This window comes from Salmo salar, chromosome ssa22 (assembly GCF_905237065.1).
Source record: "Salmo salar chromosome ssa22, Ssal_v3.1, whole genome shotgun sequence".
Lineage (NCBI taxonomy): Eukaryota > Metazoa > Chordata > Actinopteri > Salmoniformes > Salmonidae > Salmo > Salmo salar.
Window position 1 is genome coordinate 16,746,258 of NC_059463.1, and position 18,121 is coordinate 16,764,378.

An 18,121-nucleotide genomic window follows, 5' to 3' on the forward strand; every position below is an offset into this window, starting at 1 on the left:
TTGTGTATACTGAATTGGAGGCATATGAACCAAAGAAAAGGCAACCTGCTGCCATTCTGATCAATATCAACTAACATAGAGAGGACCCTTTTATTAATATTAACTCAGGGGTAGATAGAACCTTAATGATTTCAAAGTTAACACGCAGCTAAATATCTAATGAGGTCTTGGGAGGCAAGGCATATTTAACATTACAGCATATCGATTAGACTTGGCAAAAAGCTAATCGTCTATGGCCTTGGAGCACAAGGCCCTGACAACAGATTTAAACAGAGGATGAAGATGCGTCACTGCAATGTGGATGTGAAAAGGGTTTTCTGGAGGGATGGAGTAAGAGGGGAGCCATTTTCTTTCCCTCCATAAAGGGAAAGTGAGATAATTTATAAGCTCACAACGGGGGGATTGGGTGTAGATTTCTGAGAAAAAGCAATTAAAAGTTGACATTAAAACAGATTGGGCTGAATATAATCACTGTGTTACACTTTTATTCAGTACTTTAATGATGCTTATGGGATTCACTCTTACAGGAGAGGATGATCGACCAAAGACACAGGCTCATTACTGCCTCCCTGTTTGTCTCTCACATGACCAATGGGAGAGGTGGTATTAGCCCAGGACCAAGTGCTTATCTTCGGGGTACTGTGCCAAGCAGACAAAGGCTGGGACCCATAGTGTGTTATCATAATCTATGGATGCCTATTTATCATGAACCTCTTAACGATGCCAATCTACTGTAAAGTCTGCAATGAACAAGGATCATCGCTGATCCTACGTTCAGCGTACACCGGCACACTGCATCTTCTGTCAAATTAGTGTGTCTGTGTCTGTTACGGTATATCCTTACATGTGCTGTGAGGCGTTGGGGAAGGCAGTGCTGTACTGTGGTGCTGAGTCCTCTGGCCCATGTGGGGCAGCGTGGCTCAGGACCATCATTACTGGTCGGTGGGGGTACATCCTCTTAGAGGAGCGGAAGTAGTTGAGGCTGTCATTGGTGATGATGTCTGTGAGATAGTCCTGTGGAAGCAAGAATCGCCTGTACATGAGGTTCTGAACTCTAATATTAGGCTACTTCCTAAAACAAATGTGTATAGAGCAATAAAGCTTGTCATAATGGCTGCCTTATAACAGCATTTAGATTGAGATAAACTGTTTACTACTGTTTACTGCTGTATACTACTGTATACTATTATATACTACTGTTTACTACTGTATACTACTGTTTACTACTGTATACTACTGTATACTATTATATACTACTGTATACTATTGTATACTACTGTTTACTACTGTATACTACTGTTTACTACTGTTTACTACTGTATACTACTGTTTACTACTGTATATATTGTATACTACTGTATACTATTGTATACTACTGTATAACAATATTATCACAATTTTTAAGAATTGGATGATAAAATCAGGGTTATTCATCATCATAGGTTACTACTCCAATATTTGAGTGAAAACTGAAACAGGATGGAACCTTTGGATAGTTGCTGCCATGCTTCTCCCGCACGCCGTTCCTGCACAGAGTGTAGTTGTAGAAGCGAGAGTTCTTCACCAGCGCTACCCACTCCCTCCAGCCAGGGGGCACATATGAGCCGTTGTACTCATTCAGGTACTTCCCAAAGAAGGCTGGGACAAGAGGTGGGCATGAGTACAAAGTGATTCACTCTGCAATAATGTGTGTGTGTCTGTATATACATGCTTCACAGCTCACACTCACCCGTCCTGTAGCCTGAGTTGTTAAGGTGCACAGCGAAGGTGTGTGGCTCATGGTGGGCCTGCCAGGACGGTGAGGAACAGTTCTCGTTGTTGGTGAAGGTGTGGTGGTTGTGAACGTACTTCCCTGTCAGAATAGAGGAGCGCGATGGGCAGCACATGGGAGTGGTGGAGAAGGCGTTAGAGAAATGGGTGCCTCCCTGCTCCATGATACGCCGTGTCTTATTCATGGCTTGCATTGAGCCTGGAGGAGAGAGAGACAGGGAAAAGAGAGGGGAAGGAGGGAGAGAGGGAAAGGGTGAGGGGAAGAGAGGCGTAAAGATGGAAGGGGGTGAGGGGTGTGAGAGACAGGGGGAGAGAGAGAGAATAAATATTGTCTGTGAAGTGTCGCCCATTTGAATTCATGTGTACTAAAGGCTTTTCAGGCTGATGCCGATTGTTTAGTGAAACAGATGCTCGACCATAAATTCCTGGATTTCAATGGTATTCTCACGAGCAATCAGAGGGGAACAAAGGGTGTCAGTGAGGCTGTTATACTGGCACTCCAGTCCAATATGCAGTTTAAGGGCTTAAACGGGTAGGGAGATAGCCAGGGTTTGGCACTCAGACAATGGATGCCATAGGCCACTCGCTCCATGCCAATACTGAAGTTGGCCATGGGGTGCTTGACTTCAAGTGGGCAAATGGAGAATGGTGCCAAGAGGAAGCATTACCCTGACCTCTCTCACTAACATGCTGACAGACACTGAACAAGCACCACACAGACACACACACACACTGTGTTTTACCTAATTCGATGTCCTGGTCGTCAGTGAGGATGAGGATGATGTTGGGTCGGACATTGTTGCGGGCTTGTCGATCCCTCTGCAGACGTGTCCGGTGGCGCTGGCCGGAGAGGAAGGACGAGCCCTGGGCCGGGGAGACCACCCCCAGGAGGAGGAGGAGAAGGAGGCCCCGTCCTCCCATGGCTCTACCTTGTCTTCACCTCCTTCTCACTGAAGCAGGGGCCACTCTGCTGCCCTACTCCCTCACTCACATTGACAGACACAGAGACAAGGATGAGACCAAACATACAAACTGCTACAATCTGGTAGCTATGCTGTGACAATTATAAAACATGTAAAACATGTAAAACGTAAAAAGTATGCATGAAATGAAATGTACGCATTCACTACTGTAAGTCGCTCTGGATAAGAGCGTCTGCTAAATGACTTAAATGTAAATGAGTCAGAAAGTCTGTGGTCTATGGTCATCAGGAGTAGTTCTCTGTGAATTCTGTGAGAAATACTGTAAGTGTCTCTCTCTTTCCCTCTCTCTTTCAACTATTTCTCTCTCACACAGACACACTCAAGTAAAGAACAGGCAGATGTGAGCAGAGCCATTACACGGTGCTCTTCCATATAAATGCACCTGTTTAGGCTCCCCTCGTTAATCAATCATTAATGACGCATTAGAGCGGTGTCATTGCCTCAGTGTAATGATCTCTGCTGGTGAACACATGGCTGCCAGTCTGGGGCTAATGGGCCTGGGCCAGGGGCCAACGCTCCCTCGTCTACCCAAAAAGAACAGGGGGATGGAGCGGGGCGGAGGTGAAGGAGAGGAGAAAGAGTTTAAAGACGGGATGAGATTTAACAGAGGAGACAGAGGTTATTGAACAAGGAGGGCATTGTGGGTTGCTTTGGTGAATGTTTGAGGAAAGAAATACAGAATATTGTTGCTCTCAAATAGTAACAAAGTGTGCATTGAGAAAGTGTTTCAGGGCAGAATAACAAAGTGCTCATCAGACTGATTTCAGACAACGTAGACGTGGTGATGTGGTGGTGCATTATCTGTGTGCTCAGTAAGAGAAAATGATGTAGACGCAGTATACTTCACTGATGCTCTACACACTGCGTTTCCTCATAAAACAATAGACATCACGCTGTGACAGTGTTCTGTTAGTACAATTTCCTCTAAATTTCCTCTATAGCTTCATGCATCATTTGCTAAATGTATACTTGTTTTATATTGATTTGATAATGCAAGTACACCTCTGACTTCTTACAAACGAACCCCAACAGAGTTTGTCATGGAAACTGATGATTACATATGTTCACGGTACAGGAAATGGCAATTGATTGTACTTGCTGTAAATGTTTCGAAAAGACTGCCTTGAATACAAATATGGTGTGGTGTTTCTTCTCACAGCTTTGAGATTGAGAAAGATTAGTATTAGAATAAGTAAAAGTCACCCAGTAAAATACTACTTGAGTAAAATAGTATCTGGTTTTAAATGTACTTAAGTATCCAAAGTAAAAGAAAATGGAATACATCAAATTCTTTATTCACAGATATCCAGGGGCACACTCCAACATCATTTACAAACCCAGTTTTTGTGTTTAGTGAGTCCACCAGGTCAGAAGCAGTAGGGGTGATGCACATTCTCTGGATAAGTGCATGAATTGGATGATTTTGCTGCCCCGGACGTCAGGGAAAATGCATGGGGGAGTAAAAAGTACATATTTTCTTTAGGAATGTGGTGGAATAAAAGTAAAAGTTGTCAAACATGTAAATAGTAAAGTAAAGTACTGTTTAAGTAGTACTTTAAAGTATTTTAACACAGTTACTTTACACCACTGTATAAAAAAGTATCACAAGGCCTCCTCACAAAATCAACTAACCAACAACACCACTGACTGGGAGACTTGACAGGTTTGCATGGCCTGTGTTTGCTCAGTGTTCTGTGGGTCTACAGGGAGCGTATTCCTCCCAGCATAGAAACTGTATGAACACAAAACAGCCCACAACAACAGCCCAACCCCAGCCTCTCCCTGCTGGGAGGCAACTCACTCATCAACAACCTCACTGGGATGCTATTGTTTAGGGGGACAATAGAGCACACACACACATAGACAGACACACACACACATACACAAACACACACGCACGCACATGCATGCACACGTGGACACACACTTCACATGCAAACCAAATAGCCTACAGAGCCAAATCAATCGAAGGCGTTTAATAAAACAATATCGCCATGTCCATCAACCTCAAGCAAACACAAAGTAGATAAGTCAGTTGGGTATGTTACTATTCCAGAGGAGAGGTGCCACCCTGTTTCTGTCACCCTCCTCCCCCCTACCTCATCACAGTGTTGATGCCCAGGGATATCCTCATGGAAAACAGACCTCTCGGTGCCAAACTGTACCCGTATCCAAGCAGGCCCTTCTGTCTGTGAACGTCCTGATTCTATAACACACTCATACCCTCTCTATACTCACACTCAAGCTCCTCTATCACACACATATGCATCCACCTCCCCATCCCTCGGAAGCACAAACTCAGACACACATATTATGTGCATCCACCCCACCCTCTTTGCATGCGAGTATGGGCCCACACACATCGTGCGCACACACACACACACACACACACACACACACACACACACACACACACACACACACACACACACACACACACACACACACACACACACACACACACACACACACACACATATCTGCCTTTTCTCCAGCTCCTCTCTGTCTCTGTCTCTCAGGGCATTGTTGCCTGTCTGGGGAATGGATGAGGTTCTGACCAGGTGGGCTCTGCTGTTTTATATTCTCCCAACTCCTCTGCCCCTCCTCTCTCCCTCTCCATTCCTCCCTTATCCTCCCATCGCTGGCATGGGATGAAAACCAAAACAACAATAAGGAACACTATACAAAAACATTGGTGAAAAGCCACTTAATTAAACAGCTCTGTCGCCAAACACCAGAAATGCCTCACCGACACTGCTGCAATGACTATGACAATAAATAAAGGAATGGATGGTTCCCTCTCCTCTCCACTGTGAGTGTTAGTGCTGTATGACATGAAGTATACAGTGCATTCGGAAAGTATTCAGACCCGTTGAGTTTTTCCACATTTGTCACGTTATAGCCTTATTTTAAAATCGATTAAATAACTTTTTTACCTCATCAATCTACACACAATACCCCATAATGACAAGGCTGAAATGTATTAAAATTAAAAAACAGAAATACCTTATTTACATAAGTGTTCAGACCCTTTGCTATGAGACTCGAAACAGAGCTCAGGTGCATCCTGTTTCCATTGATCATCCTTGAGATGTTTAAATTGATTGGACATGATTTGGAAAGGCACACACCTGTCTATATAAGGTCCCACAGTTGACAGTGCAGGTCAGAGCAAAAACCAAACCATGATTTTGAAGGTATTGTCCGTAGAGCTCCGAGACAGGATTGGGCCGAGGCACAGATCTGGAGAGTACCAAAACATTTCTACAGCATTGAAGGTCCCCAACAACACAGTGGCCTCCATTATTCTTAAATGGAAGAAGTTTGGAACCTTCCAGAAGGACAACCATCTCTGTAGCACTCCACCATTCAGGCCTTTATGGAAGAGAGGCCAGACAGAAGCCACTCCTCAGTAAAAGACACATGACAGCCCACTTGGAGTTTGCCAAAAGGCCCCTAAAGGACTCTCAGACCATGAGTAACAAAATTCTCTGGTCTGATGAAACCAAGATTGAACTCTTTGGCCTGAATGCCAAGCGTCCCGTCTGGAGAAAACCTGGCACCATCCCTACGGTGAAGCATGGTGGTGGCAGCATCATGGTGTGGGTATATTTTTCAGTGGCAGGGACTTTCAGCGGCATCACCCCGTAATGCATCGCTCGCCCCTCCACACGCCTGCTCAGTCGTGCCCTCTCTGCCAGTAACTCCTTCCGGAATCTTGTGTCAAGCTCGGCGCTCAACTCCCTTCTCGGCTCCAGTTTGCTCCACGGCTCCCTCCGAATAGCCCGGGAAGTTAGGTCAGGGTTCCCCCCTGACCTAGCAACACTCCCCTTATGAGTGTTGCTACCTCCTGAATAGGAGGATACAATGCCTCGTACCTTTGTCGTTCCCTCTTCGACTCCTCCAGCTCCGCCTTCGGGCGCTGGTACTCCCCAGCCTGGCTCCATGGACCCTTGCCCTCAAGGATCTCCTCCCACGTCCATGACTCGAGATACTTCTCCCGTTGCTCCTTCTTCCGCTGCTTGGTCCCTGTTTCGTGGGTGGTTCTGTCATAACGGTCATATTGAGGAGACCAAAACGCAGCGGGTATAGTAATCATCTTCTTTATTTACTTACTAAAGTGAACACTAAAACGAAAACAATAAACGACAACCAACAGTTCTGTAAGGTAACCCAACTATACAGAAAGCAACCACCCACAAAACACAAGTGAAACGAACACAACTAAATATAGCCTCCAATTAGAGACAACAACAACCAGCTGCCTCTAATTGGAGGTCATTGCCAAAAACCAACATATAATTAGAATAAACATAGAAATATAAAACATAGAACAAAACCCCCAAAAACATCAAACACTCAAAACAAACACCCCTGCCACGCCCTGACCATACTACAATGACAAATAACCCCTTTTACTGGTCAGAACGTGACAAGTATGCTTTTCTACTGTATGTGTGAACGTAAACATGGCCTTGAGTGTCCATGTGTTGAGTTGAGTAATGGTATGTCTTTCATAATACCTACTTAATAATTTTCACACAGTGCTTTGTGTAAATACTGATGATTTGAACCCAGTGTTGCTGATACCTTGCTGATAAAGAAGGAAGAATATAAAAGGCAAATTGTTTGTCAGATCAGTTATTTTACACTAAGCGGAAGGCCCACGGTGCTGATGCAGCTGATGACTGATTGGTGGCGCAGACTGCTAAAACAGTTAGTCGTATTTCAACGGTTGCGAGTTCTAATCTCACATGGGGCAATTATCTTTACAAGCATTTCACTACAGTTGCAAAAACATCTGCTAACTATGTGTATGCAACCAATAACATTTGATTTGAGTCAGAATCAAGGCAGACATTTGCCATTTAGACAGAGGCACAAATCACAACATGAGTAAACATTAATCTGAGCAGACCTCATTAAAAACTGAACAATAACAGAGAGAGAGAGAGAGAGAGAGAGAGAGAGAGAGAGAGAGAGAGCGAACACAGCACATTTTTGTAAGTCTGATTGACGATCAATGACCATCATCCAAAGTTACAGTCAACTCCAAAATTATTGTCACCCTTGATAAAGATGAGAGGAAAAAAGACTATATAAAATAAATAATACAAATACTGAGCTATATTGTATGCTCACATTTTTGAGAAAATAATAAATAAATTAATAAAACAAATCTAAAAAAGATAGGTCTAAAAATGGTTGGCATAACTGTTTTCAATACTTTTTTCACCCTCCACTTGCAACGATAACGGCATTGAGCCTTTTTCTATAATGTTTAATGAGATTGGAGAACACATTGGGAAGGATCTTTGACCATTCCTCCATACAGAATCTTTCCAAATCTTTGATATCCTTTGGCCTGCGTTTATGGACTGCCCTCTTTAATTCAAACCACAGCCTTCCTCACCATCTTTAATAAGCATGCTCCATTCAAAAAATATAGAACTAGGAACAGATATAGCCCTTGTTTCACTCTAGACCTGTCTGCCCTTGACCAGCACAAAAACATCCTGTGGCGTTCTGCATTAGCATCGAATAGCCCCTGTGATATGCACATTTTCTGGGAAGTTAGGAACCAATATACACAGGCAGTTAGGAAAGCTAAGGCTAGATTTTTCAAACAAAAATTTGCATTCTGTGGTACAAACTCAAAACGTTCTGGGACACTGTAAAGTCCATGGAGAATAAGAGCACCTCCTCCCAGCTGCCCACTGCACTGAGGCTAGGAAACACTGTCACTACCGATAAATCCACAATATTTGAGAATTTCAATAAGCATTTTTCTACGGCTGGCCATGCTTTCCACCTGGCTATCCCTACCCCGGTCAACAGCCCTGCGCTCCCCATAGCAACTCGCCCAAACCTCCCCCACTTCTCCTTCACCCAAATCCAGATAGCTGATGTTCTGAAAGAGCTGCAAAATCTGGATCCCTACAAATCCGCTGGGCTAGACAATCTGGACCCTCTCTTCCTAAAATTATCTGCTGAAAGTATTGCAACCCCTATTACTAACCTGTTCAACCTCTCTTTCGTATCGTCTGAGATTCCCATAGATTGGAAAGCTGCCGCTGTCATCCCCCTCTTCAAAGGGGGTTACACTCTAGACCCAAACTGCTACAGACCTATATCTATTCTACCCTGCATTTCTAAGGTCTTCGAAAGCCAAGTTAACAAACAGATTACCAACCATTTTGAATCTCACCGTACCTTCTCCGCTATGCAATCTGGTTTCAGAGCTGGTCATGGGTGCACCTCAGACACGCTCAAGGTCCTAAACAATATCATAACCGCCATCGATAAGAGACATTACTGTGCAGCCGTATTCATCGACCTGGCTAAGGCTTTCAACTCTGTCAATCACAACATTCTTATTGGTAGACTCAACAGCCTTGGTTTCTCAAATGATTGCCTCGCTTGGTTCACCAACGACTTCTCAGATAGAGTTCAGTGTGTCAAATCGGAGGGCCTGTTGTCCGGACCTCTGGCAGTCTCTATGGGGGTGCCCCAGGGTTCAATTCTCGGGCCGACTCTCTTCTCTGTATACATCAATGATGTATAGGTCTGTGGTGATTCTTTGATCCACCTCTACGCAGACGACACCATTCTGTATACCTCTGGCCCTTCGTTGGACACTGTGTTAACTAACCTCCTTCAACTCTCCTTCCGTGGCCTCCAACTGCTCTTAAGGGCAAGTAAAACTAAATGCATGCTCTTCAACCGATCGCTGCCCGCACCTGCCCACCTGTCTAGCATCAATACTCTGGATGGTTCTGACTTAGAATATGTGGACAACTACAAATACCTAGGTGTCTGGTTAGACTGTAAACTCTCCTTCCAGACTCAGATTAAGCATCTCCAATCCAAAATTAAATGTAAAATCTAGAATCGGCTTCCTATATCGCAACAAAGCATCCTTCATTCATGCTGCCAGCATACCCGATCCTCGACTTCGGCGATGTCATTTACAAAATAGCCTCCAACACTCTACTCAACAAATTGGATGCAGTCTATCACAGTGACATCCGTTTTGTCACCAAAGCCCCATATAGCCCCTGGTTGAAGACAGCAGAGGTGTATTTAGAGGGCAAGTTGGTCAGGATGATATCTAAGAGGGTGCCCATAGTTACGGATTTCGGGTTGTACCTGGTAGGTTCCTTGATAATTTGTGTGAGATTGAGGGCATCTAGCTTAGATTGTAGGTCCCCTAATAGTATGAACTTTGAAGATAGATGGGGGGGCGATCAATTCACATATGGTGTCCAGGGCACAGCTGGGGCTGAACAAGCGGCAACTGTGAGAGACTTGTTTTTGGAAATGTGGATTTGAAAAAGTAGAAGCTCGAATTGTTTGGGCACAAACCTGGAAAGTATGACAAAACTCTGCAGACTATCTCTGCAGTAGAGTGCAACTCCGCCCCCTTTGGCAGTTCTTTCTTGTAGGAAAATGTTATAGTTAGGGGTGAAAGCCAGGATTCAGACACAGCTAGGACATCTGAGTTGGCAGAGTGTGCTAAAGCAGTGAATAAAACAAACTTAGGGAGTAGGTTTTTAATGTTAACATGCATGAAACCAAGGCTTTTACGGTTACAGAAGTCAACAAATGAGAGCGCCTGGGGAATGGGAGTGATGCTGGGGACTGCAGGGCCTGGGTTAACCTCTACATCACCAGAGGAACAGAGGAGGAGTAGAGTAAATCATTGCTTGATTTATGAACGTCAACAACAATTTGTCTATTTTCATTTGTGAGTTCCTTACCTTTTACCATGGTGATGGATGACAAAGGGATTTTACATGAGCGTTACCTCATTTTTATATCTCAGTGAAACGGGAAGCCATCAAAGGCCACAATACACTTCCTTCAAATTAGATTCACTTAAAAAAGTAGAATGTTAATGGAGATTACATTTAGTTTCATTTTATTTATAAGAATCTTTAGGGTTCCAATAATTTTGACATATTTTTAAGAATAAAATATTTTTCTCTGAGCAATTTAATTAGCATAAAATAATATAATTACACCAAATGTTTTGTGCATACAACATAGCTCTGTATGTGTATTATTTATTTTATAGTATTTTTTGCTCATCTTTATCAAAGGTGCGAATAATTTTGGACGTGACTTTATGTCAATGCGATCTGTATCTTCGTTAAAAATGGAAGTGCATCACCAAAATCTGATACATATTGAAATCCCCCTAATGTGGAGGAAATTGAAAATATAATGTTCAACACTCCGTCTTTGCATTAAATGTTAATGATGGCTGTATATTTTATGGATAAAGATGAATTATGAATGGCATGACAACGGAGCTGTGTCACACTATGGGCGTTGTGGTGAAACAGAGGGGAGTGTTGGGGCCAAATGCTTTCACCAGAGAGACAAACACCCGAGAGACAGACACATTATAGCAATGTCCCTCCCCAGAGGAGAGAGGGACAGACACCTAGCAAGTTGAACAGAAACTTCTCAGTTTGGACAAAAACATCAAATTATAATAGAAATATCCAAAAGATTTAGCAGTGGAGTTAATGCAGTTTTTCTACGAATAAAATACATTTTGTTGTTCAATGAGCACCATCTGATGCATGCAAGCAATGCCCCAGGGAGAGACGGCTAAAAAGAGAGAATATGAGAAAATGAGAACCAGACTCTTATTACATATTGAAGAAGGACGACTGATTCCATCCGTACGTTTCTCATTATTTAATCAGCTTCCTGCCAATGAAATATGGAAGAGCACAGAAGCACAAAACAGACTGAGTCTGCCCCAATCAATGTTCCAAATGGGAGAGAGGGAGAGAGAGAGATATATATATTTCACACAGAATTCCAATGCTTAAGTTCCCTTTCAAATGGTCCCTTATTTGCCACTTTCTTTGAGTTATATCCCCATACATACAGTACATCCCAGTGAATAGCTAGCACACAGAGGGGTAGGAGTAGCCTCTGCAGGATCTAGCCATAGCCTATACTGAATTGGAAATGGTATTCGTACTTGACAGTTGATAGTTGGATTGCATGATAACCTACTCATAATTGGAAAAAACTATGTGTTTTAAAATGCTTAATAGGGGTTGGCAATATCTAGGCTAATCATCTCCCTGCATATTTCTATTAAACAAGTGGCAGCAGATCAGGGGCAGCGGACTTGTGTGTGTCTGTGTGTGTGTTCTCAAAAGTTGCAGTGGGCAGATGATCTGCTGTCACTCAGTCAAAACGCAGATCGGCATTTCATAGTTTTTCTCTGCTTGTTTGATGTTATGCACATTGATAGCTTGCTAGAAAACGTCCTCGCCAACTGATTTATAATAGTAGCAGCAGACCCTATCTACAGTAAATGGTCGGAGCAAAACATGCGAAGAGAAGTGACCGGTGACATTCTAAAGCGAATGGAGTGTGGCCATTGGTTGACCCAAATGAGCGTCCCAAAACCAGGACACGTTTTCACAGATCGGTTATCTCACACAGCCGTAAGATGAATTTTTAAAGAAAATACAGCAACGATCACTAGGTCCAGAGGGGAATTTAATGTATAGCTTTTCTTACCAGCTACACCTTTCAGATACAAAGAAAAGGCAGTATAAAGAAGACAGTATGGTAAAGATTGTGGGTTTTTGTCTAGATATAAAAGGGATCAGAGAGAGAGACAGCTCAAGGAATAGTCTGGATAGAACAAAGCATGAGAATGTCTGCTTCAGGCTGTTTTTTTCCACTAGATTCCCAGTGCAAGGATTTCAAATAGAATAGAGTCAAATGAAATAGAATAAAATAGAACACTCCACTGTCCATTTCACATTCGTGACACTCAAGTTCTCCACTCATCCACATCATACTCAACAAGTAAAAACAAACTAATGAAACACCTAAGAATGTCAAACACATATCCCAGTCCTGAATGCAGCCTATTGACAACACTATCACACAGATTCCTTTGGTCATAATTGAGCCTGGCAGGGCTTTGAGAATGTGTGACTTTGTTCCCATTGGATTGTAAAGCTGCATCTGGACAGAATTTGCAAACTCTCCAAGGAGCCTTGAATTTACCAACAAAAGTTGGTATTCAGATGCAAATTCTGAAACATCCTAGCTCTGTGTTAGAGTAACTCTTTCTCTGAGGGGATAGAGTATGTTTGGAGGATGATTTGGTGTGTTGGGGGATGGGTGGAGATTGGGATGCTGAATACTGTACAGAACTGGAACCCCCTTTTGCATGATAATGTGTAGCTACTGTATCGAGAGGTGCAGTGATTGCTATTCATAATATATTCTCCACTCACACATCCATGCATTATCACAAAGTATATGCCATGGCATCCAGACATCACACTATTCATAAAGTCAGGTGTTGAGACGTACACTAAGAGATAAAGCTGCAACACAAAAACATACTGGCGAGTCAGCTGCAGATGGATTATAATGACAATTATGTGTAAATCAATGACTTCTCAATCAATGAACACTAACGCGATAACCGCTAAAACAATGACCCCTTACAAAGTCAATGCAGAGAACCCACACCAGTCCCAAAGCACATAACCCTGACATGCCATTCAATAACACTGGGCAGGGCCCATGTACCAAAACACACATCATTTTATAGGAGTGATTTTACTGCAGGAGTGCTAATAACCTATAATACAGTATGTAAATAGCCCAGAGGATCTGTCAAACAATCTCAGCAAATCATTTATTTAGATATCCTCTAGTTCTGATGAGCTCTGTGTACAGTACTTTTTACAAAACCTGACAATCAGAATTGGCACAACCATTTCCCATTTTAATACACAGACACAATGGACCAGGTACAGTAGTAGTCTCTGCCAGATCGAAGGAAAAACAGATGAGTGTTTTATGGATGTTTATGTGTTGGACAGTCCCTGTGTGTGTGTTGTGTGTGTGTGTGTGTCAGTGGAAACATCAGGCAGAGTGTTTTCTCCTGCTTGTACCACTCTGTGCAGCACAGGGGCACTCATCCACAACTCTCCATATCAGTCAGAGAGAGAGACGCAGACAGTGGGACGTGGATGTGTACACGTTTAGAGCCTAACACATCATTAATCCTGCTATGGGTTTGTTTTTCTTTTTTTTTTAAAGAGGAACAGGAGTTGGTGATGTGGTCTGGCTGTTATAGGAGAATTGTGAGTACCACACGCACACACCACACAAACACCATCCCCCTCTTCCATCATCCATATTATACATAATTGCTTCAATTCCTCTGATGAGACAGGGAGAGATAAGATGGCCGATGATTGGGTTGCTGGATAAATGAGGAGGAGATGAATATGAAATGGTCTCACTAAAGACAAAAGACCCGTTCATGATAACAAAGAGCTCAGACAGACCCCTGTGGACTAGAAATGTACAATACACACAAGACACAGCATATCAGACTTCAAACAGCACTCTGCTGGAGTGTGATAGACAGTACAAAGGCACAGAGAAACATCTCATTAACTAGCTGCGCTCACTGAAGTGAACACGAGAAGATCCAAAACGATCAAGATGTTTTCCCCCTGTCTCGACCAACACAATTCTAGAGGGACATCACTCTGCCTTGTCCCTTACCGCAACAACAACAAAAAATCATGCTTTTGACACCTCTCACATTTACATTTGCTTATTTTCATGTAATTCAGTAATCAATGTTGTTGCAGGGATGTGCTTTGGAATAATAGAAGGAGTGAACTCAGTCATCATCTCTTGGGGACCAGTGGAGTCTTCTCTATCGGTAACAGGGTGGGATGTGAGCGCTGCGGATTGGGGCCTGCCCAACAGAGGCCACCCCCGTGTGAGGTGACCCGGTGGGGTCAGGCCACTTAGTCCCCCTCCGCGCTCCCAGTGATACGCCAAAAAGAACATGGAGGTGGTAGCAAAAACAGAAACAGAGCCTTGATTGTGCCGAAGGCAGGTTCACCCCCCCCCGCGTCTCTGGGCCTTGAGGAAGAAAATGTAAATGGTATTTTGTATTTTGTTTCAGTCTGGATGGGTTTATTCTAGCGGTGGGTAAAACTCTAGCTGATTAAGAGTCAATGAGTGCTCTCTGCTTTCCCCTGCCATAGCCTATTGTGTTGTTGTGTAAGGGAGAGCTGACATAGGGGGACGTGTCCTACTGTGCGGTACCATGGTTTATTTCACTGGGACGGACGCTGATGGCTGAAACAAGTGACTGAGCTGGTCGACAAGACAACCTGCTGAGTGATCGGGCCGTCTTATTGGCACTTATTGACCAGAAGCAAAGCCCCCCCACAATTTGTCACATGTTAACTAAACGGATTATACATTTGGTTTTGTCCTGCTACCAGTAACAACCCAGCTAACAATTCTAGGGAGAAAGAACGTTTTTGTAATGTTAGCCATAATGTTCCTCTAATGTTTGAGTGTCCAGTTTCCGTTAGTTAGGGTAACATTCTATCTGTAGCTAGGTTTCCATCCAATTGGCAACAGATTTCCATGCAAATATTCTAAAATAGCATAAAGAAAATATGTTTCCACCGAACTGACTTGTTGCCGATAAAAATCAGTGTGTGATGAGGTAGTGCACCCAAAATGTACTTTTTTTGTGTAGCGAATACAAATCTAAAGTTTTGAACTCTACTGATAGTTTTGTTACAAAAACTCTTGCATTAAATAGCAAATGTGCCTACTCTGGTCTTGGCACATGCGCTCCAGCCAACAGATCGCAGATAAGGTGGGGGTAGGAGTTCTTATGTTATGGATAAGAGCGAGAATGTTTTATTTGTCAAAACGTCCGGCAAGCATCAATCATCATGTCACCAGAAGAAGACCCTTGACATTTACTGGAAAGATTATTTATTATTTTATTTAACCTTTATTTAATTGGCAAGTCAGTTAAGAACAAATTCTTATTTACAATAAGACCCTTGACATTAATTGGAAAGGAGCTATACATTTTGAGTGTCTTATTCTGATGATCGACGCTTGACTACCGTTTTGACAAATAAAAACATAACCGCTTTTCCATCTTGTGCCTATATCAGTTCTTTTTAAGTCTTAATTCTAATAGTTTCTATTTTTACACTAAATGGCCAAAAGTATGTGGACACCGCTTCAAATGACTGGATTTGGCTATATCAGCCACACCGCAGCAATGTTCCAACATCTAGTGGAAAGCCTTCCCGCAAGAGTGGATGCTGTTATAGCAGCAAAGGGGAGACCAACTTCATATTAATGCCCATGATTTTGTAATGAGATGTTCAGGTGCAGGTGTCCACATACTTTTGGCCATGTAGTGTATCATATGAGTATATTTTTCTGAGTCAAATAGGATTCCCTCAACATTTCTATAATGTCCAAAAGTTTCAGGTCGAAAATTTGTGATAAACTTTTAAGTTGCATACGTTGCATCTTTGTTCCAAGATGACGTAGTAGTCGGACGTCTGTTTTTGTCTTGTCTCGTCCCGTATATATATTGTTTTCTTTGTATATATTTCACAAATATATAAAAAAAAGTATCTCAATTTCCATCTATGGACTGAACATACTCTCCTGTAACCCGCCTCACCCAATGTGGTACGGATCTGCTATTTTTTATACTTTAGAACCCAGAACACCCATCAGAAGCTAGCCAGCTAACTAGCTACTAGCTAGTAGTCAGTTAGCCACTACTAGTGGTCATCACCGTTAACTCGGACATCAGTCAGCCTCAGCCCGGTCAATTCCTGCCAGTCTGCACAGTGCGATATCAACCCAGAGCATATGGACTGCTTTTCTCTACCACATCTCCGGATTACTACTGCAAGCTCTGAACCTTTACACCGGATCATCGCAGCTAGCTAGCTGCCATCCGAGTGGCTACTACGGGCAAACGTCTCCTTTCCCGAAGCAAGCACCAGTTAGCCTGGAGCTAGCCTCGAGCTAGGCCCATCTCCCGGCTAGCCGAAGAGATCCATCAGCCAATTCCTGGGCTACAATACCTCTTTAGCCAATTGGCCTGGACCCCTTTACTGCCGACAAGTAGCCCCGCTCTCATTTGTTGCCTTCTGTAACCGTAAAAGCCTTGGTTTCATGCATGTTAACAATAGAATCCTCCTCCCTAAGATTGTTTTATTCACTGCATTAGCACACTCCGCCAACCTGGATGTCCTAGCCATGTCTGAATCCTGGCTTAGGAAGACAACCAAAAATCCTGAAATATCCATCCCTAACTATAACATTTTCCGACAAGAAAGAACTGCCAAAAGGGGCGGAGTTGCAATCTACTGCAGAGATAGCCTGCAGAGTTCTGTCATACTATCCAGGTTTGTGCCCAAACAATTCGAGCTTCTACTTTTAAAAATCCACCTTTCCAAAAACAAGTCTCTGACGTTGCCGCTTGTTATAGACCCCCTTCAGCCGCCAGCTGTGCCCTGGACACCATATGTGAATTGAGCGCCCCCCATCTATCTTCAGAGTTCGTACTGTTAGGTGATCTAAACTGGGACATGCTTAACACCCTGGCCGTCCTACAATCTAAGCTAAATGCCCTCAATCTCACACAAATTATCAAGGAACCTACCAGGTACAACCTGAAATCCATAACCATGGGCACCCTCTTAGATATCATCCTGACCAACTTGCCCTCCAAATACACCTCTGCTGTCTTCAACCAGGATCTCAGCGATCACTGCCTCATTGCCTGTGTGCTTAATGGGTCCGCGGTCAAACGACCACCCCTCATCACTGTCAAACGCTCCCTAAAACACTTCAGCGAGCAGGCCTTTCTAATCAAATTGGCCCGGGTATCCTGGAAGGATATTGACCTCATCCCATGAGTAGAAGATGCCTGGTTGCTCTTCAAAAGTTCTTTCCTTTGCTTGCATACATCAGATGGTGCTCATTGAACAACAAAATGTATTTTATTCGTAGAAAAACTGCATTAACTCCACTGCTAAATCTTTTGGATATTTCTATTATATTTTGATGTTTTTGTCCAAACTGAGAAGTTTCTGTTCAACTTGCTAGGTGTCTGTCCCTCTCTCCTCTGGGGAGGGACATTGCTATAATGTGTCTGTCTCTCGGGTGTTTGTCTCTCTGGTGAAAGCATTTGGCCCCAACACTCCCCTCTGTTTCACCACAACGCCCATAGTGTGACACAGCTCCGTTGTCATGCCATTCATAATTCATCTTTATCCATAAAATATACAGCCATCATTAACATTTAATGCAAAGACGGAGTGTTGAACATTATATTTTCAATGGCCTCCACATTAGGGGGATTTCAATATGTATCAGATTTTGGTGATGCACTTCCATTTTTAACGAAGATACAGATCGCATTGACATAAAGTCACGTCCAAAATTATTCGCACCTTTGATAAAGATGAGCAAAAAATACTATAAAATAAATAATACACATACAG

The 18,121-nt window shown here is 43.1% G+C and overlaps 1 protein-coding gene across 3 annotated transcripts in view; it reads right to left on the reverse strand.

The window, feature by feature from the left end:
* LOC106582903 (extracellular sulfatase Sulf-2) overlaps positions 1-18,121 on the reverse strand; it is a 61,236-nt gene that overhangs the window by 11,740 nt on the left and 31,375 nt on the right. For all 3 annotated transcript variants that reach the window (XM_014166504.2, XM_014166501.2, XM_014166502.2), the window contains 4 exons: positions 2,514-2,756; positions 1,730-1,969; positions 1,487-1,638; positions 845-1,014 (listed from right to left, as the gene is read on the reverse strand). In XM_014166504.2, the coding sequence (XP_014021979.2) occupies positions 845-1,014; positions 1,487-1,638; positions 1,730-1,969; positions 2,514-2,691 (740 nt within the window). In that variant the 5' untranslated portion in view covers positions 2,692-2,756. The remainder of the gene's footprint in view (positions 1-844; positions 1,015-1,486; positions 1,639-1,729; positions 1,970-2,513; positions 2,757-18,121) is intronic.